The sequence below is a fragment of the Gorilla gorilla genome, chromosome 20 (genome assembly GCF_029281585.2).
Source record: "Gorilla gorilla gorilla isolate KB3781 chromosome 20, NHGRI_mGorGor1-v2.1_pri, whole genome shotgun sequence".
Taxonomy (NCBI): Eukaryota; Metazoa; Chordata; class Mammalia; order Primates; family Hominidae; genus Gorilla; species Gorilla gorilla.
In genome coordinates this window covers 14,352,542-14,375,215 of record NC_073244.2, presented here as the reverse complement: position 1 = coordinate 14,375,215, position 22,674 = coordinate 14,352,542, and the positions used below count along the sequence as shown (strand labels likewise).

Genomic DNA, 22,674 nt, shown 5'->3' with positions numbered 1-22,674 from the left:
GGAGCTGCGCAAGGTTACCACGAGAAGAGAAAACCCTGCCAGCAGGTCCAGAGGACACGCCCCTGTTCCTGCATTCTGCAGGTCCCTAGATCTGGCTGTAGTCCAAGCCTCTCCCCCATCTCCAGGGACAGTGCTGTGTTCTCTGTCCCCCAGGCCCCTAACCCCTCTACAGGGTCCCGGGGGCCCCCAGGAGTCTTCGTCCCCATCAGTTTCTTCATTCGGCCACCCCCAGATCTAGGCCACGCCTCTTCCCAGTCTGTCAGTATCTTTCCAGAGAGACCTAGAGCCAACACCTCCGTCCAGGGACCTCTCCCCTACCCCATCACCCACGGAGATGGGACAGCCCTTCCTGTGTGTACAGCGGGCCCACGGCCACCACACTACCCTCTGGAATGAACTGACTGCCGCGAGGCCTGGGGAGCTGGCTCACCACGTGGCCTCCGCCGTTCACCCTATCCACTGCAGAAACGACCTCCTACCCTCAAGCCGGCCCCCAACCCCCATGCACAGGAGCCCAGCCCTCTTGGGCCCCGGCTCCGCCCAGCAGGGGGCGCCCAGGAGTCTCAGACTCGGGGGAATGAAAGCCGGGAGAGCAGTGGGGATAGCGGGCAGGTTGGCTGGAAGCCGCGGGCTCGCGCTGAACAGCTCTGAGGCCGGCCAGAGGCCCGTGCCCGGCATTTGTCCAGCCCCAGCTGTCACTTGCAGGTGCCGGTCCGGTTACCCTCATTGCGGGCCAGGAGCGGGGAGGTGGAGGGCGCCCTGCGGCCCTGAGATCCGCCGCCCACGTGCTCCCCGGGCTCCTCCCCCTGCACACCGTTGTTCCCGTTTCCGACCCCGCAGATTCCCCAAGGCGCGCCCTAACGAACTCTCACTCCCCCGGTCCGGGCTCCCTTCTCCGGGATTCCGGTAACCCTATCTGTCCCTGTCTGCAGCCGCGCCGCGCGGAACCCTGCCGGGAGCCCCTACGGAGGCGCCAAATACACAAAGGGGAGTTGGCGGGGAGGCGCACCATGACTACAGCTCCGGGACCTGCGCTTCACCCCCACGGCGCCCCCGTGGGGCCTTGGTGCGCGCGCCCTGGCTGGACCCTCCTAGCTGCGAGAGTGCACGGGTAGTGACCAGCACAGGCACCTGGGAATCCATCAGCTGTCATCCAATCCTTTAATTACCTTGATTGAGCTCCTTACTGTGGCCAAACATTGCTTGATTTATTTATTTACTTATTTTTATTACTTAATTTAATTTTTTTTTTTGAGACGGTCAGTGTCTCGCCCTGTCACCCAGGTTGGAGTGCAATGGCGTAATCTCAGCTCACTGCAACCTCCGCCTCCCGGGTTCAAGCGATTCTTCCTCCTCAGCCTCCCAGGTACCTGGGATTACAGGTGTGCACAAACAGTATTTTTAGTAGAGACAGGGTTTCACCATGTTGGCCAGGCTGCTCTCGAACTCCTGACCTCAGGTGATCCGCCCGCCTGGCCTCCCAAACTTCTGGGATTACAGGCGTCAGCCACGCGCCTGGCCACTTGTTCTTTCTTTCATTCTTTCCTTCACTTGCCAAGGTTCTGGAGACCCACAGAGAGCCCATACTGTCCTCCCGAGACTCCTGTTTGGGAGGGCAACCCACATCTGGGAACTGTGCCCCAGGACAGGATGGAAAGGCACAACAGAGATGGCAGAATCCTGATGTCTGTGCTCTTAAAGGAGGCGTGAAAACAAACAGGCAGGCCAGGCGCAGTGACTAAGGCCTGTAATCCCAGCACTTTGGGAGGCCCACGTGGGTAGATTGCTTGAGGTCAGGAGTTTGAGACCAGCCTGGCCAATGGTGACACCCCAGCTCTGCTAAAAATCCAGAAAATTAGCCGGGCATGTTGGCAGGCACCTGTAATCCCAGCTACTTGAAGCCGGGAGGCAGCCTGGGCGACAGAGCAAGACTGTCTCAAAAAAAATTTTTTTTAATGTTTTAAAAATACTTGCTCGGGCCACACCCCATACTGATTAAGTCAGAGTTTCTTGGAGGTTCTGTTTTTTGGTTTGTTTGTTTTTTTTAGATGGAGTTTTGCTCTGTCACCCAGACTGGAGTGCAGTGGCGCCATCTCGTCTCACTGCAACCTCCGCCTCCTGGGTTCAAGCAATTCTCCTGCCTCAGCCTCCCAAGTAGCCAGGATTACAGGCATGCGCCACCACGCCAAGCTAATTTTTGTATTTTTAGTAGAGATGGGGTTTCTCCATGTTGCCCAGGCTGGTCTTGAACTCCCAACCTCAGGTGATCAACCTCAGGTGATCCACCCGACTCAGCCTCCCAAAGTGCTGGGATTACAGGCGTGAGCCACATTGCCCGACCGCCGGTTCTTTTTTTTTTTTTAACTGTTCAGGCGATTCCAACATGTGCTCAAACTGAAAACCAGGGCTCTCTACTCTCTTAGCAGGTGTTTTCTCCCTTTGTCTACCGTGACGGAGATTACTGATCTCCTGTGGGCTGAGCTCTGTGGTCAGGGCTTGTCCTTATCTGGCCAGTCCTCAGCACCACAAGTGACTGCCTTCACCCCCTCTTGGCCCGTCTCTGTCTCCTGGTTCCTCTTCTCTCTACTGCCTCTAACCTCTGGGAATCTGGTGTGTCCTCGGGTCCTCAGACCCCCTCACTCCTCCAGAACTGCAAAGCCTTTTTTTTTTTTTTTTTTTGAGATGGAGTCTCTCTCTGTCACCCAGCATGGAGTACAGTGGCGTGATCTTGACTCTGCAACCTCCGCCTTCTGGGTTCAAGTGATTCTCCCACCCCAGCCTCCCAAGCAGCTGGGACCACAGGCGTGCACCATCACACCTGGCTAATTTTATATTTTTTGTAGAGATGGAGTCTTGCTACATTGCCCAAGCTGGTCTTGAACTCCTGGGCTCAAGTGATCCTCCTGCCTCAGCCTCCCAAAGTGTTAGGATTACAGGCATGAGCCACCGTGCATGGCCCAGGTGCAAGGCCTTTGACACCACTCACCCACCGACCCCCAAATCTGCTGTACCAGCTGAGCTTTCTACCCAGGGCGGCAGCCTGGGGCATCCATGGCCTGTGATATCTGCCCCAGAACAAGTGAGTCCTGCTCAGAGCCGGGAATTGGATTTTATGGAAGTGTTGAAATGAGGAAGGCGGATGAGCCAACCAGGGCAGACAGCAGAGGCCTCACCCGGTCACATGGGCCCCCGCGTCCTGGGCCTCTGGGCCTCCCCAGGAGCCTCCTAAACCCCAGAGCTGTCCGTACCCCTGATCTGCTGAGATCTCCCCATCCTGTGGCTCTCTAGCCCAGGAGGTCACCAGGGCCTGGCATGGAGTCCTCCCTGGAGTCCAGAGATGGGGACACCAAAGTAGTAGGAATGATGGGGACTACAGAGAGTAAGAAACTAGTTGGCCAGGCGCGGTTGCTCACGCCTGTAGTCCCAGCACTTTGGGAGGCCGAGGCGGGCAGATCATCTGAGGTTGGGAGTTTGAGACCAGCCTGACCAACATGGTGAAACCTCGTCTCTACTAAAAATACAAAAAATTAGCCGGGAGTGGTGGCACATGCATGTAATTCCAGCTACTCAGGAGACTGAGGCAGGACAATTGCTTGAACCTGGGAGGCGGAGGTTGCAGTGAGTCGAGATTGCGCCATTACACTCCAGCCTGGGCAACAAAGTGAGACCCCGTCTCAAAAAAAAAAGAAAAGAAAGAAACTAGTGACCATGTTAGGAACATGCGGGCAACCAATGCCCCAAGCTTGGGACAGTAGCAGGCAGGACAGGAATTCAAGGGAAATAGAAGTGCCCGGCAGGGGTCAGGGGCAGTGGCTCACACCTGTAATCCCAGCACTTTGGTAGGCCGAGGCGGACTGATCCCTTGAGGTCAGGAGTTTGAGACCAGCCTGCCCAACATGGTGAAACCCCTTCTCTACTAAAGATACAAAAAGTAGCCAGGAGCGGTGGTGCATGCCTGTAATCCCAGCTACTCAGGAGGTTGATGCAAAAGAATTGCCTGAACCCGGGAGGCAGAGGTTGCAGTGAGCCGAGATGGCACCATGGCACTCCAGCCTGGGCGACGAGCAAGACTCAGTCTCAAAAAAAAAGAAGTGGCTGGCAGGATCTGGAGACAGACTGGAGCCTCCCCACCTCCTTCCCTTCCTCCTCTGCCCTCCCCCGCCCCACCTCTAGCAGCCCCCACCCTGTGTGCTGACCGTGGAGCAGAAGCCACAGTCACTTCCTGAAGGCAGCGGCCCCAGCTCGGGTCCCACTCATCCCGTGGCCCATCACCTGCCTGCAGCCATGGTGAGTGCTGGGAGAGGCCTGTGCCTCACTGGCTGGGAAGCAAGGGACACAGATGTTCCCGGAAGGATAGGATCCACCTGTGGAGGGGCGGGTGGGGGGGCGGGGGGGTGGCTGCGAAAGACATCTGGGAAACGGGAAAGGTCGGCAAAAAGGACGCGAGGTAGGCGGCCACCAGGCACACCCCAGGACAGCGCGGGCTCCTTGGGGTTCAGGCTCAGGTTGGGACTGCGAGGGGGACAGATGGGACTCCCCCGGGGGACAACTCCCGTCTCCCCAGGTCAACATGAGCAGCCATGTGGGAACGGGCTGTTGGGGTGAGAGCAGTGCTTTCCTGCGGGGCGACAAACTGGGTCATGACCCTCCCCCGTCCAGTCACCCAAGTTGTGACCTGCTAACCCTGACTTATCTAGCCCTGTGGTCGCCCGGGAGCACTTCCTTCAAACCACTCCCGGCTTCGACAGGGGCACTTCAGGCCCCAGGTGGGAATCGCTGCCTTTCCAAGGAGCAATCCTGGTCTCTGGTCCTCTGGATGGGGAAAGTGAGGCACATGCAGGAGGCAAAGGCCACACGTTTCTGCCCTTTCCCTCCCTCAATCTCCTTGACCACAGGTGAAAGGGGCGTTTGTAGGACTAAGGAGGCCTGGCCTTCTTGTGAATCTGCCTACCTCTGTGAGGAGTGGTTGCAGGGCCAGCTAGGAGGGCAGCTGGGACAGCTGGGTATGCAGGAGACAGCGCCTGTGCCCACGGTGTCTGCACCAATCCTCTCAGGCACTGTCAACTGTGAGCATTCCTGACCATCAGCCCGCATGTCAGAGACGGTGTGAGAGGGACCGCATGGCCGTCTCCAGGCATCTCTTGTGTTTTCCTGATGGTCAGGCTGAGTACATGGCTGTCTTTGTGCTGCCTGAATATTGTTTATTTCAGCAAATATTTACTGAGCACCTACCATATTCCAGGCCCTGAGAAGACAGCAATGAATGAGCCAAGTCTCTGCCTTGCAGAGGCTGAGGAACTGAGGGAAGTTGTGGTGTAGAGAGACCAAAAAAAAAAAAAAAAAATCAAGACACATTAAAAACAATGTAAAATAGTATAATACGTAGGGGTGGGTACGATGGAGAAAATCATGCATGCTGAATGCAGGGCAGTAGTGGGATGGGGTGATCCATTTAAAATAGGGTGGTCTAGGCCAGGTGTGATGGCTCATGCACTTTGGGAGGCCGAGGTGGGTGGATCACTTGAGGTCAGGAGTTCGAGACCGGCCTGGCCAACATGGTAAAACCCCCGTTTCCATTAAAAATACAAAAAAAATTAGCCAGGCGTCGTGGCAGACACCTGTGATCCCAGCTACTCAGGAGGCTGAGAATCGCTTGAACCCAGGAGGCGGAGGTTGCAGTGAGCCGAGATTTTGCCACTGCACTCCAACCTGGGTGACAGAGTGAGACTCCGTCTCAAAAAAAAAAAGAAAGAAAGAAAGAAAGAAAAAAATAGGGTGAGCTAGGTTGGGCACGGTGGCTCACACCTGTAATCCTAGCACTTTGGGAGGCTGAGGCGGGTGGAGGGTGGATCACCTGAGGTCGTTTGAGACCAGCTTGGCCAACATGGTGAAACCTTGTCTCTAGTTAAAATACAAAAATTAGCCAGGTGTGGTGGCGAGTGCCTGTAATCCCAGCTACTTGGGCGGCTGAGGCACGAGAATCATTTGAACCTGGGAGGTGGAGATTGCAGTGAGCCGAGATCGCGCCATTGCACTCCAGTCTGGGTGACAGAGCAAGACTCCATCTCAAAAAATAAAAATAAACAAATAGGGTGGCCTTGGATGGCCTCTCTAATAAGAAAATATGAGAACAGACGCTGGGAGGAGGAAGAGGAGAGACCCAGGCGGTGCAGAGACATGTCCTGGGTCAGGGACAGGGCAGAGGCCCCGAGGTCGGAGGGAAGTGTTCAGGGTGCAGGGAGGAGAAGGTGGCTGGGTAGGGAGGCTGGTTCGCCCAGGCTTTTATGAGGCATTTAGCTTGAACTGTGGGGACATGAGGAAGCACTGCCGAGTTTTGAGCAGAGGGACACAAACAGACTCAGGGTTCAACAGGCTTCTCCCTCCAGCTGCCATGGGGGGAACTGACCAGGGAAGGGGGTAGGCAGTGGCCCAGGGAAGGGCTTGTTAGAATAATCCAGGCAATTGGTTGGGGGAGGGCAGACACTGCCTCCCACTACCTCCTGGGGTGACAGTGGTGAAGGCAGTGAGAAGTGGTTGGATTCCGGATGTGTTTTGAAATTAGCACAGAAGGGACTGGGGGCCTGGGCGTGGCGGCTCAAGCCTGTAATCCCAGCTATTGGGGAGGCCGAGGCTGGGGGAATCATTGGAGCCCAGGAGTTGCAAGCTGCAGTGAGCTATGATTGCACCACTGCACTCCAGCCTGGGCAATGGAACGAGACTGGAGACATGCAGCGGGAAGGGTGAAAGAACGAGGGGGTCAAGGATGCTGGGGGGGTGGGGTACCACCCATGGGGGGAGGGCTGTGGGACTGGAGGCTGCAGGAGGGATGTCAGGAGTTCCAGTGCTGCCAGAGGAGGTTGGGTGTGGAATCATCACTAAATGGAGAAGTAGGGAGGGGTGTGGGTCCCAGGATCCTAGGATCCATGGGGGCTCCTGGGAAAGAGCTGAGGGCCGACCGGGCCTGGGCGCAGGGGTGGTGGTTGTGGGCTGTGCCTGAGGGTCCCCCAGGCCCATCCTTCCATGCCCCTTCTGTGTGTTTGAGCCCCTGCCTCATTGGCTCTGTGTCTCCTAGGAGAGCCATCAGGACTTCCGGAGCATCAAAGCAAAGTTCCAGGCCTCTCAGCCGGAGCCCAGCGACCTGCCCAAAAAACCCCCGAAGCCTGAGTTCAGTAAACTCAAGAAGTTCTCCCAGCCTGAGCTAAGCGAGCACCCCAAGAAGGCCCCGCTGCCTGAGTTTGGTGCAGTGTCCTTGAAGCCCCCGCAGCCTCAGTTCACTGACCTCCCCAAGAAGCCCCCGCCGCCTGAGTTCACTGACCTCCCTAAGAAGCTCCTGCCGCCTCAGTTCACTGACCTCCCCAAGAAGCCCCCGCCGCCTGAGGTCAGTGACCTCCCCAAGAAGCCCCCGCCACCTGAGGTCACTGACCTCCCCAAGAAGCCCCCGCCGCCTGAGGTCACTGACCTCCCCAAGAAGCCCCCGCCGCCTGAGGTCACTGACCTCCCCAAGAAGCCCCCGCCGCCTGAGGTCACAAACGTCCCCAAGAAGCCCCCGCCGCCTGAGGTCACTGACCTCCCCAAGAAGCCGTCCAAACTGGAGTTGAGTGACCTCTCCAAGAAGTTCCCACAGCTGGAGGCCACTCCATTTCCAAGGAAGCCCCTGCAGCCTGAGGTCGGTGAGGCCCCTTTGACGGCCTCGCTGCCGGAGCCTGGTGCGCCGGCCCGGAAACCCCTGCAGCCCGACGAACTCAGTCACCCCGCCAGACCCCCCTCCGAACCCAAATCCGGAGCATTCCCCAGGAAGCTCTGGCAACCCGAGGCCGGTGAGGCTACCCCGAGGTCCCCGCAGCCTGAGTTGAGTACCTTTCCCAAGAAGCCTGCGCAGCCTGAGTTCAACGTGTACCCCAAAAAGCCTCCGCAGCCTCAGGTCGGTGGCCTCCCTAAGAAGTCCGTGCCGCAGCCTGAGTTCAGCGAGGCCGCTCAGACTCCCCTCTGGAAGCCTCAGTCCAGCGAGCCGAAGCGCGACTCCAGCGCCTTTCCCAAAAAGGCCTCCCAGCCTCCGCTGAGTGACTTTCCCAAGAAGCCTCCGCAGCCTGAGCTTGGGGACCTCACCAGGACCTCCTCAGAGCCCGAAGTCAGCGTGCTTCCCAAGAGGCCGCGGCCGGCCGAATTCAAAGCGCTCTCCAAGAAGCCCCCGCAGCCCGAGCTGGGCGGCCTCCCCAGGACCTCCTCAGAGCCCGAGTTCAACTCACTCCCCAGGAAGCTGCTGCAGCCGGAGCGCCGGGGGCCACCCCGCAAGTTCTCACAGCCTGAGCCCAGCGCTGTCCTCAAGAGACACCCGCAGCCTGAGTTCTTCGGTGATCTCCCTCGAAAGCCTCCACTCCCCAGCTCCGCTTCCGAGAGCTCACTGCCTGCGGCCGTGGCCGGCTTCAGCTCCCGGCACCCGCTCAGCCCTGGGTTTGGAGCCGCTGGGACACCTCGCTGGAGGTCAGGAGGCCTGGTTCACAGTGGAGGGGCCAGGCCAGGCCTCAGACCCAGCCATCCACCCCGGCGGAGGCCTCTGCCCCCTGCCAGCAGCCTGGGACCCCCTCCAGCCAAGCCCCCGCTGCCCCCGGGGCCCGTGGATATGCAGAGCTTTCGGAGACCCTCTGCAGCATCCATAGGTGGGTGAGGGCGGGCGGCACCGGCAGGAGCGGGGGCTGAGGTCCCAGGCAGTGCCGGCTTCCCTGCCGCACTCTCTACCCCACAGATCTACGGAGGACCAGCTCGGCCGCTGGGCTCCACTTCCAGGACCGACAGCCTGAAGACATCCCGCAGTGAGTGTGGGGAGGAAGCGGAGGTGGGTGCGGATTGTGGGGCTCAAAGAGGCCTCATCTCGGCCTGGAGCTCCCAGAACTTCGGGAGGCTGAAGTGGGCGGATCTCCTGAAGTCAGGAGTTCGACAACAGCCTGGCCAACGTGGTGAAACCCCGTCTACTAAAAATACAAAAATTAGCCCGGTGTGGTGGGGGGCACCTGTAATCCCAGCTACTTGGGAGGCTGAGGCAGGAGAATCGCTTGAACCTGGGAGGTGGAGGCTGCAGTGAGCCCGAGATCATGCCCCTGCACTCCAGCCTGGGCAACAGAGAAAAACTCCGTCTCAAAAAAAAAAAAAAGAGGCCTCATCTCAGGTATCCCCGCAGGGTCCCAGATGAGATCTACGAGCTGTATGACGACGTGGAACCCAGAGATGACTCCAGCCCCAGCCCCAAGGGCAGAGGTTTGTTGGTGGCCTGCCCGAGTCCCTGCAAAACATTCAGGGCAAGGCCATTTTCTGCCATGCTCCTGGTGTAAGAGCAAGTAACATTTTAGGACCTGCTGGCTCCTGCTGGGTGGAACTACATAAGGGGAGCCCAGAGGCGAAGGACCAGTGAGAAGGCTGTTGTAGGCAGAGGTGTGGCCCAGGTTGGCAGCAGGAGATGTGGGAGCAGTGGGCGAATTCAGTAATCAAAAGCAAGCATCAGGCCGGGTGCGGTGGCTCATGCCCGTAATCCCAGAGCTTTGGGAGCCCGAGGCAGGAGGATCGTTTGAGCCAATCCCAGGGCTTTGTGAGGCCAAGGCAGGAGGATCGCATAAGCCCAAGATTCCAGACCAGTCTGGGCCACAGAGCAAGACCTCATCTCTACAAAAAAACTTAAAAATCAGCCAGGCATGACAAGCGTCTGTAGTCCCAGCTATTTGGGATGCTGAGACAAGAGGATTGCTTGAGTCCAGGAGGTCGAGACTGCAGACTGCAGTGAGGCTGTGACTGCACCACTGTACTCCAGCCTGGGCAGCAAACACCCTGTCTAAAAAAAAAAAAAAAAAAAAAAAAAAAGCAGGACTTGGTGGTATATAAAGCAGGGAAGTTTCAAGCCTAGCACCCAAGGGCATGACAGAGCCACCCCTGGGTTGACGACAAGATGTTAGGTTCCATCCATCCATCCATCCATCCATCCATTTATTTATTTATTTTTTGAGATGGAGTCTCGCTCTGTCACCCAGGCTGTAGTGCAGTGGAGCAATCTCAGCTCACTGCAAGCTCTGCCTCCCGGGTTCACACCATTGTCCTGCCTCAGCCTCCCCAGTAGCTGGGACTACAGGCACCCGCCACCGCGCCCAGCTAATTTTTTGTATTTTTAGTAGAGATGGGGTTTCACCGTGGTCTCGATCTCCTGACCTCGTGATCCACCCGCCTTGGCCTCCCAAAGTGCTGGGATTACAGGCATGAGCCACCACGCCTGGCCCTTATTTATTTATTTATTTTATTTATTTATGTATTCGTTTGGTTTTTTGTTTGAGATGGAGGCTCGCTCTGTTGCCCAGACTGGAGTGCAGTGCCGTGATCTTGGCTAACTGCAACCTCTGCCTTCCGTGTTCAAGCGATTCTCCTGTCCCACCCTCTGGAGTAGCTGGGATTACAGGCACGTGCCACCAAGCCCAGCTAATTTTTGTATTTTTAGTAGATATGGTGTTTCACCATGTTGGCTAGGCTGGTCTCAAGCTCCTGACCTCAAACGATCCACCCACCTTAGCCTCCACAAGTGCTGGGATTACAGTCATGAGCCACCGCACCCGGCCTTATATTTTTATTTTTTATTTTTTTGGAGACACAGTCTCGCTCTGTTATCGCCCAGGCTGGAGTGTAGTGGTGCCATCTCGGCTCACTGCAACCTCTGCCTCTTGGATTCAAGAGATTATCCTGCCTCAGCCTCCCAAGTAGCTGGGATTACAGGCGCCCACCACCACGCCTAGTTAATTTTTGTATTTTTAGTAGAGCTGGGGTTTCACTACATTGGCCAGGCTGGCCTTGAACTCCTGACCTCGTGATCCGCCTGCCTCAGCCTACCAAAGCGCTGAGATATCAGGCGTGAGCCACCGCACCCGGCCTGATTTACTTAGACCTGTTGTGTTCAAGGTAACTGAGGGGATGTCCAGGCAGAACTTGGGCCTGAAACTCAGGGGGAGGTGTGGCCTGCAGGCAGGTGTGGCAGTGGCAGGGGAGGGAGGCTGCCAAAGGTTTCTTAGAAGTTTGTGCTGGGTGAATAGGGAGCAGGCCCGTACCTCCTGCCCAGCTCCACAGTTAATGCCTTCATGAAAACACAAGCAGCTTCCAGGCAAGGCACCTTGCCTGCCTGTCCCTAAATCTGTACCCTCCACTCCCTGCATGTCCCTAAATCTGTCCTTAAATCTGTACCCTCCACCCCAAAGAAGTTAATGCCTTCATGAAAACACAAGCAGCTTCCAGGCAAGCACCTTGCCTGCCTGTCCCTAAATCTGTACCCTCCACTCCCAAATCCCCACAAGGCAGTAAGGCGATGCATCCCCATTTTACAGATGCACAAGGCTGGCCCGGCGTGGCAGCTCACACCTGTAATCCCAGCAGTTTGGGAGGTCCGGCGGGTGGATCACTTGAGGTCAGGAGTTCCAGACCAGCCTGGCCCGCATGGCAAAAACCCATCTCTACTAAAAATACAAAAACTAGCTGGGGCCGGGCGTGGTGGCTCATGCCTGTAATCCCAGCACTTTGGGAGGCCGAGGTGGGTGGATCACCTGAGGTCAGGAGTTCAAGACCAGCCTGAACAACATGGAGAAACCCCATCTCTACTAAAAATACAAAAATTCGCCAGGTGTGGTGGTGCCTGCTTGTAGTCCCAGCTACTAGAGAAGCTGAGGCAGGAGAATCGTGTGAACCTGGGAAGGAAGGGTTGCAGTGAGCCAAGATCATGCCATTGGACTCCAGCTTGGGCGACAGAGTGAGACTCAATCTCAAAAAAAAAAAAATGAGTCGGGCATGGTGGCACGCATCTGTAATCCCAGCTATTCGGAAGGCTGAGGTGGGAGAATTCCTTGAACCCGGGAGGCGGAGGTTGCAGTGAGCCGACATGGCGCCGCTGCACTCCAGCCTGGGTGACAGAGTGAGACTCTGTCTGTCTCAGTTGAAAAAAAAAAAAAGGCCAGGCGCAGTGGCTCACGCCTGTAATCCCAGAACTTTGGGAGGCCGAGGCGGGTGGATTGCCTGATGTCAAGAGTTCAAGACCAGCCTGGCCAACATAGTGAAAACCCGTCTCTACTAAAAATACAAAAAATTAGCTGGGTGTGGTAGCAGGCGCCTGTAATCCCAGCTACTTGGGAGGCTGAGGCAGGAGAATCGCTTGAACCTGGGAGGCAGAGGTTGCAGTAAGCTGAGATCCTGCCATTTGCACTCCAGCCTGGGTGACAGAGTGAGACTCCATCTCAAAAAAAAAAAGAAAAAAAAATAGGTACGCAAGGTTGAGGCTCTGGGACGGGGCTTGCCCTGGCTTGCACAGCTGGTCCACGAGCTGGATCTGTGGCAGGGCTTTCAGCAGGAGTCAGAGCTTGAGCTTCTAAGGTGCTCCTGCTCTCCCTGACAGCCTCAAAGGGCCTGGGGCAGAGAGGCCCCCTCTGCTCCTCCTGGGCTTTCTCCCTGAGCTTCTTGCAACACCTCCCTGTGAGCACACAGCTTCCTGGTGGGGCCCCTCCTGCTTCCGCTCTAGGGGAGGCTCTGTGGCTTGGGTCTGGGGGCCACCGTTGGGGATGCGGATGGCCAGGAGTGGGGCTGCTGAGAGCCTGGGCTAGTGACAGCCTGCCTCCGCCCACTCCCAGAAGCCCTGCTGGAATCCCCCACCTCTTCCGAGGCTAGGATCATCTCCCTCTCCTCAAACTTCATACAGTCCCCACCCTTGGCCCATTGTTCCTGTCACCAAATAACCTTCTCCCCCTTCCTTGCCAGTCATTTGAGGTTCTGATATGAAAAAAGAAAAAAGGGGCCGGGCGTGGTGGCTCATGCCTAAAATCCCAGTTCTTTGGGAGGTGGAGGCAGGCGGATCAGTTGAGGTCGGGAGTTCGAGACCAGCCTGGCCAACATGGTGAAACCCCGTCTCTACTAAAAATACAAAAATTAGTTGGACATGGTGTTGCACACCTGTAGTCCCAGCTTCTGGGGAGGCTGAGGTGGGAGGGTCGCTTGAACCCAGGAGATGGAGGCTGCAATGAGCCAAGATTACACCTCTGCACTCCAGCCTGGGCAACAGAACAAGACCCTGTCTCAAGAAAAAAAGAAAAAAAAAAAAAGGTCCCACTTCCCTGGATCCCCCGCTTCTCAGGAGTGGCGTGGGCTTCTCACCGTGGGTGCAGCTTCTCAAAGGCAGCTTAGGTCTCTTGGGGCCAGGACTCTGGACTCCCCTTTCCCACTGTCTGCCTTACTTGGAGCAGTGGCAGCTCCACTGCAGAGGTTCCTGAAAGGCAGGGGGCTCCTCTGCAGGTGGGGAGAGCCCAGCCTTTCCCAGGATCTGAGCTGGCCATGCGGGGAAGGCGGGCAGAGGCCTGCTCAGGGTCAGCTGTGGATGAACCGGGGCTGCCTGCATGGCGGTGCCAAGAGGTGCTCTAATGTGGCGGGTTTGCAGGGACCCTGGAGTGCCAAGGTCAGGTTCGCTCCTGGTGGAGTGACTGCTCACGGCCGGGGAAGCCTCTGAGAGGCAGGAGCAGCTGGAGGGGCTGTGTGTTCCGGGTGAGACTGTGGATGGCCATGCCTGGTATCTGGCGGGCACGATTCAGGTGCTGCTCCTTGGGCTGCTTGGAGGGACTACAGGCCTGAAATGTCCGGCGGGATGCTTTGAGCCATTCGGAAAGGACATGCTGGGGCTCTGGGTTCTGGATCTTTCACTCATCGGGGTTCCTGGGGCTCCCACCTGAAGCCAATTCCTTGGCCAGCAGGGCTCTGACTTGGGAGCCTGGTCATTTGCCAGGAAGTGGCACAGGGAGACTGGCACCATGGGAGATCCCTCAGTCCAGAGTCTCATCATCAGTCACCAGTCCAGGATGCTTACCCTAGCAGCATCTTTTAAAAATTATTTTTATTTACTATTTTGAGACAGGGTCCTGGTCTGTCACCCAGGCTGGAGTGCAGCGGCGCCATCTTGACTCACTGCAACCTCCAGCTCCCGGGTTCCGGCGATTCTCCTGCCTCAGCCTCCTGAGTAGCTGGCATTACGGGCGCCCACCACCACACCCGTCTAATTTTTGTATTTTTAGTAGAGACAGGGTTTCACCATGTTGGCCAGGCTGCTGTTGAACTCCTGACCTCAAGTGATCCGCCGACTTGGCCTCCCAAAGTGCTGGGATTACAGGCATGAGCCACCATGCCTGGCCACGATATTTTACTGTCAACTATCATTGCCCTCCTGTGCAATGGAACACCCAATTTCTTCTTCCTAACTGTAACTTTGTAGCCATGGGCCAGCCTCTCCTCATCCTCCCTTCTGCCTTAGTTTTTCACCCACATCTCATTACAGTAGAACCCTAGAACCCACCGGGTGCGGTGGCTCAGGCCTGTAATCCCAGCACTTTGGGAGGCTGAGGCAGGGGCATCACCTGAGGTCAGGAGTTAGAGACCAGCCTGGCCAACATGACAAAACCTCATCTGTACTAAAAATACAAAAATCAGCTGGGCGTGGCAGTGGGTGCTTATAATCCCAGCTACTCAGGATGCTGAGGCAGGAGATTCGCTTGAACCCAGGAGGCAGAGGTTGCAGTGAGCTGAGATCATGCCATTGCACTCCAGCCTGGGCAACAAGAATGAAACTCCGTCTCAAAAAAAAAAAAAAAAAAAAAAAAAAAACAGCTAGGCACGGTGGCTCACGCCTATAATCCCAGCACTTTGGGAGGCCGAGGCGGGTGGATCATCTGAGGTCAGGAGTTTGAGACCAGCCTGGCCAACATGGTGAAACCCCGTCTCTACTAAAAATACAAAAAATTAGCCAGGTGTGGTGGCATGTGCCTGTAACCCCACCTACTTGGGAGGTTGAGGGAGGAGAATCGCTTGAACCCAGGAGGTGGAGGTTGCAGTGAGCTGAGATCACGCCATTGCACACTCTAGCCTGGGCAACAAGAGCAAAACTCCGTCTCAAAAAATAAAAAAGAACCCTAGACCCAACTTGCTCTAGGAGGCAGAAGTGAAATGGCCTCAAAGCCTACAGATAAATCCTGCCTCTACCATTTACCAGCTGGGTGACCTTGGGCAGTTTGCTTGACCTCTCTGAGCCTTTATTTCCTTGTGGACAAGTTGGGCATGACAGTGGCGTCTACTGGCATGAACAAGGTTGCTGAGAGGGCTGCCATGAGGGGCGTGGCCCAGCAGTTCCCACCACGCTGAGCACGTGGCAGGAGTTAAGGGAATGGAAGGCAAGAAGAACCCATGACCCCTGAGAAAGGCTTGCGGAAGAAGGTGGGCAGGGAGAGGTTTGGGAGGGGAACTGGTGGGATTTGGGGAGTCCTCAGAACTGACACAGGGAGGCCTTACTCAAGATCCAGCCACCTGCTCACGCCTGTAATCCCAGCACTTTAGGAGGCCGAGGCGAGTGGATTGCCTGAGGTCAGGAGTTCAAGACCAGCCTGGCCCACATGGTGAAACCTGTCTGTATTAAAAATACAAAAATCAGCCAGGTGTGGTGATGGACACCTGTAATCCCAGCTACTCGGGAGCCTGAGGTAGGAGAATCGCTTGAACCCAGAAGGCGAAGGTTGCAGTGAGCCGAGATTGTGCCATTGCACTCCAGCCTGGGTGACAGAGCAGGACTTCGTCTCAAAACAAAAACACAAAAACAAACGAAAAACAGCTACCAGGGTAAAGGCTGAGCCGGCGGGCCCTGCCTTGACTCGGAGTCCTGATTGTCCCCAGATGAAGCGCCCTCAGTTCAGCAAGCCGCCAGGAGGCCACCACAAGACCCAGCGCTCAGGTGCCATGGGCAGAGGGGGTGGGCAGACGGGGTGCGAGCTCCAGGAACCCCCAGAGGAGCACAACTTGCTCACGAGCACACAATTCCTTGGTGGGGGTTATCAGGAAGGAGAAGGATCCCCAGCCACAGCAGTTGCCACCCATGGACCCAAAGTTGCTGAAGCAGCTGAGGAAGGCAGAGAAGGCCGAGAGGGAGTTCCGGAAGAAGTTCAAGGTGAGGCCTCTGAGCTAAGCAGGAGTCCTGGCAGGGTGGAGACCAGGGTCCCACCGATCCCAGGCTCAGAAAGAAGACGGGCCCAAGGGCGGCAGCACAAGCAGAGGCCCTAACATCTCGCGCCCCAGTTTGAAGGGGAGATCGTGGTTCACACGAAGATGATGATCGACCCCAACGCTAAGACACGTCGTGGGGGTGGCAAGCACCTCGGGATCCGGCGCGGGGAGATCCTGGAGGTGATCGAGTTCACCAGCAATGAGGAGATGCTGTGCCGGGACCCCAAAGGCAAATGTGAGTGCGCCCGGCCCCGCAGCCCCGGGAGGTCCCCGCCGCCACCCTGGGCCTCAGAACCCACCATGCCCACTCTCTCCACAGATGGCTACGTGCCCAGAACAGCGCTCCTGCCCCTGTGAGTGCCAGCCCTGACCGTGGTGGGGGAGTGCGGGGTGTGTGGTGCAGGGTGGGGGGAATGGGCCACGGTGCCCCTTGCTGACCCAACTGTGCCCTGCCAGGGAGACGGAGGTGTACGATGATGTCGACTTCTGCGGTACGTGGACACTCTGGGAGGGCTGGAGGGACCCTGGCAATTCCCCGGGGGCGCTGCTCACTATTGGGCTTCTGGGGAGAGGGGTCCATGGAAGTCACGCTTCCTCGGCAGACCCCCTGGAAAACCAACCACTCCCCCTGGGACAGTAAGACCGGTAGGCGTGGGGCCAGGACAGCCAGCCAGCCCAGCACCTGCTCACCCAGGAGCCCTGGATCCCGGCGTGGGAAAGTCACAGAGCTGCCCAGGCTTGTACCTGGCCACATAAAGCACCAGTTTAAAGCAGTCCCTGCTTCTTGTCTTTTCTTTCCCTCCTGATTGGCACACAGTGGAGCAAAGGCACAGGAACCCCCTGACCAAACACAAAAGGGGGTGTGTCTGGGGTCACCCTGCCATGGTCTCACCCCTCAGGGATAAAAGCCAGGGGGGAGAAAAGGGTGGCAAGAAGCTGGTGAGCAAGGGGGGCTCCGGGTGATCAGAACAGCATGTGCTGCCAGCCAGGCAGCCGGGCAGGACGTGCCCCTCCACAGCCAACAGAACAGCAGCAGCCAGGCCTCCTTGCCAGGTATGCACACCTGCTTGGCCTGAGTGGATCCTGAGGGCGCTTCACTGGGGGAAGGGGTGGGGCCTATACCCAATTCTGACAGAGCCCAGGTATCAGATTTGGCCTGAGCCTCTGGCAGGACTGAACACACATGGAAGGTGGCACACAGTTTGGTCTGTTTCAGCAGGAAACAAAAAAGCCAGAGAACAAGCCTGACTCAGGCAGGGCCTGTGCCCCAGGGCGTTAACTTCACAAGAGGGAGACAGGATAGCTTTCGGGAGGCATTTTTTTTTTTTTTTTTGGAGACAGAGTCTCACTCTGTTGCCCAGGCTGGAGGGCAGTGGCACAATCTCGCTCACTGCAACCTCCGCCTCCTGGGTTCGAGCGATTCTCCTGCCTCAGCCTCCTGAGTAGCTGGGACTACAGCCATGAACCACCGCGCCTGGCCTCAGAAGGCTCTAAACAGCCAAATGCTCCGTTATCAGCCGGGGGATTACAGCCCACAGGAAGGCAGTTTCCAGGGAAGAGTCTCCCCCCATCTGTGGGCAGGCACCCACCCCTGGGGCCTCAGACAAGCAAGAGAGGGGATGAGATCCCTGCTCCTTGGACTGGAAGCTCGAGTGACCCCAGCTCCCCACACCTCGCGTGGTTGCCCACACAGCACACACAAGCAGGCTGTTTTCAGGAACCGGTATTTATTATCAAAGTCATATTCGATGTCAACAAGATGCCACAACTACAAAAAAAATTGCGCACATTGCAATCTCAATGCAAACAGTCAAATGGAACCCCAGTCATTAAAAAAGTAATTCAAATTACCCCAAAAAGCAACTGAATTTTTTAAACATCTTTATACATCCAGCCAACAAATTAAAATGGTTAACAAGAAAAAATACAAATTCAGAGGTCTCGTATCGATGTTTAAAAAAGGCAACTGCTTAAGCGTTTCTATCAATTCGAACATCAATCTCTCGGCCACTCAGCTTCATGCCATTCATCATCCGGCAGGCTCTCTCGGCCACCTCTGGCGACTCGAACTTAACCACACCACACCCCTTGGACTTCCCATTCTCCATCTTGATGTCGGCGTACAGCACGTGGCCTGGAACAGGGAGGGAAGAAGAGACCACACTCAGTCCCGATTTTGTTAGATTTTGGTGGACAGAGTCAAAAAGGAGAGGCCCTGAAGCCTAGAGCACAAAGGCTCAGAATACAATGGCGAGAACCAATGACTACGGCCCCCTCAGCCATACTGCCATTCTTCTGCTAACAGAGCCTGCCCCTGCTCCATGAAAAGCCTTCCTGGCGGATTCAATGCACGCCTTTACGCTTCAGGAAGTTCAAAAAAGAAGGCGCAGTGTAAAGCCAGCTTTATAGGCAGAAAGTTGCCCATATATTTTACAAAGTCTTCATTTTTGATAAGCCACTGCCCCTGGTTACAAAGCCATCCGCAATCCAATGGACACGTCTGTACTGTCCAAATGAAAGCCAGCAGGTCTCACTTATTCATTTGAGCACCCATTAAGCATCCAGATATGTGTCAACGCCGTGGACAGAGCCCTAGAGGGCAAAGGCTCTACTCCAGGAGTACCAAAGGTGGTAGGGCCACAATGCCAGAGGTGGGAACTCAGTGCCTAAGAGAGGGCCCAGGGCAGGTAGGGTGGAGGGGTCCTCAGGGGCACGTTCTGAGTGAGCTTACACAGAAATTCACCAGAAAGACGACTTGCCAGTAATGGCTCACAGGAGAGCATTGCGGGACACGTGCAGCACTTGCCGCTCAGGTTCTGGGACAGGAGGGAGATGGAGGAGGATGGGACCAGGTCTTTAAGGGGCTTGTGAGTCTGGACTTCCTCTTGAAGGCACAGGGCCGCTCCAGGCATTGCAAAAGTGGGGGCTGGGGGTGCTGTGATCCCACTGGCCTTTTCAGAATATCTAGCTACAACGTGGAAACTCAGGAGTGGGAAAAGAGGTGAAGAATGGAGCAAAGAAGCAGATCATGACTCAACGGCTTGCCCCAAGAACCATGGAGAAGCAGCAATGGTGGTGAAATTGGAGCCACTGCTGAAACAGGAAGCGGGAGGACAGTGCAGAAGCAGCTGTCCAGACCTCTAGCTCAGGCCCCTCTAGCTAAAAAGAACAGACGTGGTGCATGAGGGGTGGGGGCTCACCCTGGAGGGCAGGGAAGGAAGACAACTTGCTTTCAGCCACAGACAGAGCCCTCCAGAAGAGTTGCCCGATGTGCCAGGAAACCACAAGACCTTAGCCTCACCCTCACAGGAGCTGCTGTGTGCCCACAGCCTGCACCGCCTCCCCATGGCACCTGTTGGGCTAAGTGTTCTCTCCGAGGCCCCACACCAGCCGTGCTGAGGGGAAAGCGACCTCGTCTGGGATGTATTTATTTAGCCTTGCCACCTAGAAGCCAGGTGACCTCAGAAGGAAGACTCTGCCTGACTCATCTGTGAAATGGGGACACTACCACCTTGTTTCAAAGACTCAAAAAGGAAGAAAAAAGGAAATAAGGATGAAATGAGAACACAGCTGAAAAACATGTGACACATCACAGGACACTCAACAACCTGCCTGAGCACTGGCGTGGGCAGAACATGGCAAGGCCATGGGTCCTGAGCCGATGGAGGGAGCTGGGAGGGAGGTTTTGCTGCTGACTCAGCTGCGTCACCAACAAGCATGAGGGAAGCACCTACAAAGCCGTTCCCAACACTTACCGCACTCGTTGAATTTGTCCTTTAGCATCTTCCATGTGAAATCGAATGGCAGCTGAAGGGGAGAAGAAAAGGGAGACTGATGTGTGATTAAACCAAATCCTAAGGCACGCCTTGCAGCTGGCTCTGAGGGCCATGCTAGATTTCTTACTATACCGAGAAGCTGGCTGCCCTTCAGACTGAGGCGATCAGCAGGAAACTAATAGATCCATGTGGGACAAGGCTGTGAAGCGGCACAGCCAGCTCCCTCCCTGGGGCTCTGCCTGTGGGAGCACCGTGCAGGATTAGACACTCAGGCCTGCAGTGCACAGCCCACAGTCACTAAACAGTGGCTAAGGGTGGCTGAGCTGGGGAAAATAATTCCGTTACAGCCACTTCTTTCCCTGGATCATCGTGCAACACACAGTGCCTCTTCAAGCCAAGCTATCAGAAACTGGAGTCTCTGAGCTCAGCGTCTGCTCCATATTCTAGCACAGTGGAGAAGCCCAGGCTCTTCCAGAACCCACAGTTTTCACATTCCTTACTTGTCCCACTAGCATAAAACGTTTGGGACAGTGGCAAGGAGGTGTGGTCCCCTTTGAAGGGCGCCACCTCTGATTTCATCCTGCTGATCTTTGCCTCCCCTGTCCCCTCATGCTCACCACCACCAAGAAGTTCCCCAAGAGCCACTTACATTTCTCACAAATATCTGGCAGGCCTTCCTGGCCACCCCAGGAGCATGGCCTCCAGCTCCACCAAAGGAACCTGCGAAGCTTCCTCCAAAGTTGCCACGCTCCATCTCAATGGCACGGTCAAAGCTGGCACCGCCACCGCCACCCATGGCCAGGCCCATGCGCTCAATGCCAGCGCCCAGGGCCGGGCCCATGGCGGGGCCCATGCGCTCGAGGCTGTTGGCGCCCATGCGCTCCAGGCCCATGCGCTCGAGGCTGTTGGCGCCCATGCGCTCCAGGCCCATCCGCTCCAGGTTGTTGGCGCCCATGCGCTCCAGGCCGGTGGCCATGCGATCCATCACGGGGCCCATGCGCTCCAGGCCAGCCCCCATACCTGCGGGCACCATGCGCTCCATGCTCAGGCCCATGCGCTCGATGGCAGGGCCCATGCGCTCCACGCCAGAGCCCATGCGCTCAATGGTCTGGCCCACACGGTCGATGGGAGCGGCCATGCGCTCAAGGCCGAAGCCCATGCCGGCACCCATGCGCTCCACGCCAGAGCCGATGCGCTCCATGGTCTGGCCCATGCGCTCAATGCTGGAGGCCATGTGGTCGAGGCCCAGCGGGCCCATGCGCTCAATGCCGGAGCCCATGCGCTCCACGGAGCCCATGCGGTCCATGACCAGGCCCATGCGCTCGATCTCGGAGCCCACGCGATCCATGCCGTGGCCCAGGCCCGCGCCCATGCGCTCCATGCCGGCACCCCCGAGGCGGTCAATGCCAGGACCCATCCTCTCGATCCCAGGGACGCTTCCTCCACCTCCACCTGAAACGGACACAAAACACAGGTGGGTGTTAAGAACTTGAGTGTGCGTGTGCACAACATGCCAGACCACTTCAGCTCATGGGCATGGATCAGGGGTAAAGGCCCACCATAATTTACCATTAAGACACCCCTCAAATGTTGACAACAGCTACAGCTGGGTGGTGGGCACATGGGGGCCTCCCAGCATTCTCTCTGCTCTATGCCACAGCTGAGATTTCCGTAACACAACTTCTAAAGAACACCCCTGTATGTGTGTCTGTGAGGTGCTAGTGTCTGTGACAAGCTTTGTGAACCATGGATGTCAATTCCTGAGACATCTGAGGTTTCTCCATCAGCAGACACTGAGAAATGCTCCAGGGGGAGGCATGGACACCCCCAACTCAGAGGGCCACCCAGGGTAATGAACAGGAGTTATGTGGAGACAAGTCAGAGTCACTCCCACCTTCCCCTCCCAGCCTGTCCCTCTAGGATGCTCTGCTGGGGGCCACTCTGGCTGCACTTCCTCAGCGCTCCCAGGGCACAGAGAAAGGATTTTCGGCCACACCATCAAGCAGAGGTCAAAAAAACACACACCGAGAGATCCTCTGTGTACGAATGCACACAGCTGGCCACTTTCGGGGACCCTATTGTCAGGGAAACCAAATGACTTGCTGGCTTTGGAAAGAAGATGTTGATGGCACTGCAGAGTGGGCTCTGGTAGCGGCTGGGGGTCAGTCAGCAGAACAAAGGGACGCCCCCACCCGTGGTGCTTGCAACTCTGGAAAGCAGGATCTGGCTCCGTCAGCAAGGCCACCCCTTTCCACATGCCGAGTTTGGGGCTCCTCCCCGAAACCCTGTCGCTTGCCTCTGAGAGTGGCCATCAGCCCAGAGCCAGCCTGTGACCGACCCAAGCAGCCTAGTCAAAGATACCAATTCAAGAGGAAACTGGGCAGTTTCTCTAACTGGCTCTGTAACTGGCCACACCGCGCCTGCTTCTCTAGCTGCACAGCACACAGTGAGCGGCCAAAAGCAGGCCCGACTCTAAGAATGTGTGACTTTCAGAGGGGAGATGTCTCACAGCTTCCCCACGGTATAAGGAACCTAGCGAGAACGGGCACTTTGCCCAAAGGCATCAGAAATGAGGTGGGGTGGCTGGGTGTGGTGGCTCATGCCTGTAATCCCAGTACTTTGGGAGGCCAAGGCGGGCGGAACAAGGTCAGGAGTTCGCAACCAGCCTGGCCAACATGGTGAAACCCCATCTCTACTAAAATTGCAAAAATTAGCTGGGTGTGGTGGCGTGTGCCAGTAGTCCCAGCTACATGGGAGGCTGAGGCAGGAGAATCACTTGAACCCAGGAGACGGAGGTCACAGTGAACCAAGATCGTGCCACTGCACTCTAGCCTGGGTGACAGAGTGAGACTCCGTCTCT

General features: G+C 56.6%; 2 protein-coding genes across 9 annotated transcripts in view; one reads left to right on the top strand and one right to left on the bottom strand.

Annotated features, from left to right (window-relative positions):
* Positions 1-3,526: 3,526 nt before the first annotated feature.
* Positions 3,527-16,812, top strand: PRAM1 (PML-RARA regulated adaptor molecule 1). The gene is made up of 10 exons (XM_019016563.4): positions 3,527-4,287; positions 7,073-8,657; positions 8,744-8,810; positions 9,176-9,252; positions 15,712-15,769; positions 15,874-15,982; positions 16,111-16,273; positions 16,358-16,391; positions 16,495-16,529; positions 16,641-16,812. The coding sequence occupies exons 1-10, from the start codon at positions 4,285-4,287 to the stop codon at positions 16,676-16,678; spliced, it is 2,169 nt and encodes a 722-aa protein (XP_018872108.3). The 5' UTR covers positions 3,527-4,284; the 3' UTR covers positions 16,679-16,812.
* Positions 16,813-17,748: 936 nt separating this feature from the next.
* Positions 17,749-22,674, bottom strand: part of HNRNPM (heterogeneous nuclear ribonucleoprotein M) — a 44,441-nt gene continuing 39,515 nt past the window's right edge. For all 8 annotated transcript variants that reach the window (XM_019015188.4, XM_004059930.5, XM_063700945.1 and 5 more), the window contains 3 exons: positions 20,464-21,266; positions 19,794-19,845; positions 17,749-18,172 (listed from right to left, as the gene is read on the bottom strand). In XM_019015188.4, coding sequence (XP_018870733.1) covers positions 18,009-18,172; positions 19,794-19,845; positions 20,464-21,266 — 1,019 coding nt within the window. In that variant the 3' untranslated portion in view covers positions 17,749-18,008. The remainder of the gene's footprint in view (positions 18,173-19,793; positions 19,846-20,463; positions 21,267-22,674) is intronic.

Coding starts and splice junctions, on each gene's coding strand:
- PRAM1 (XM_019016563.4), top strand. Junction 8,658..8,743: donor ACCCTCTGCAGCATCCATAG/GTGGGTGAGGGC, acceptor TCTACCCCACAG/ATCTACGGAGGACCAGCTCG. Junction 15,770..15,873: donor CCACAAGACCCAGCGCTCAG/GTGCCATGGGCA, acceptor GGGGGTTATCAG/GAAGGAGAAGGATCCCCAGC.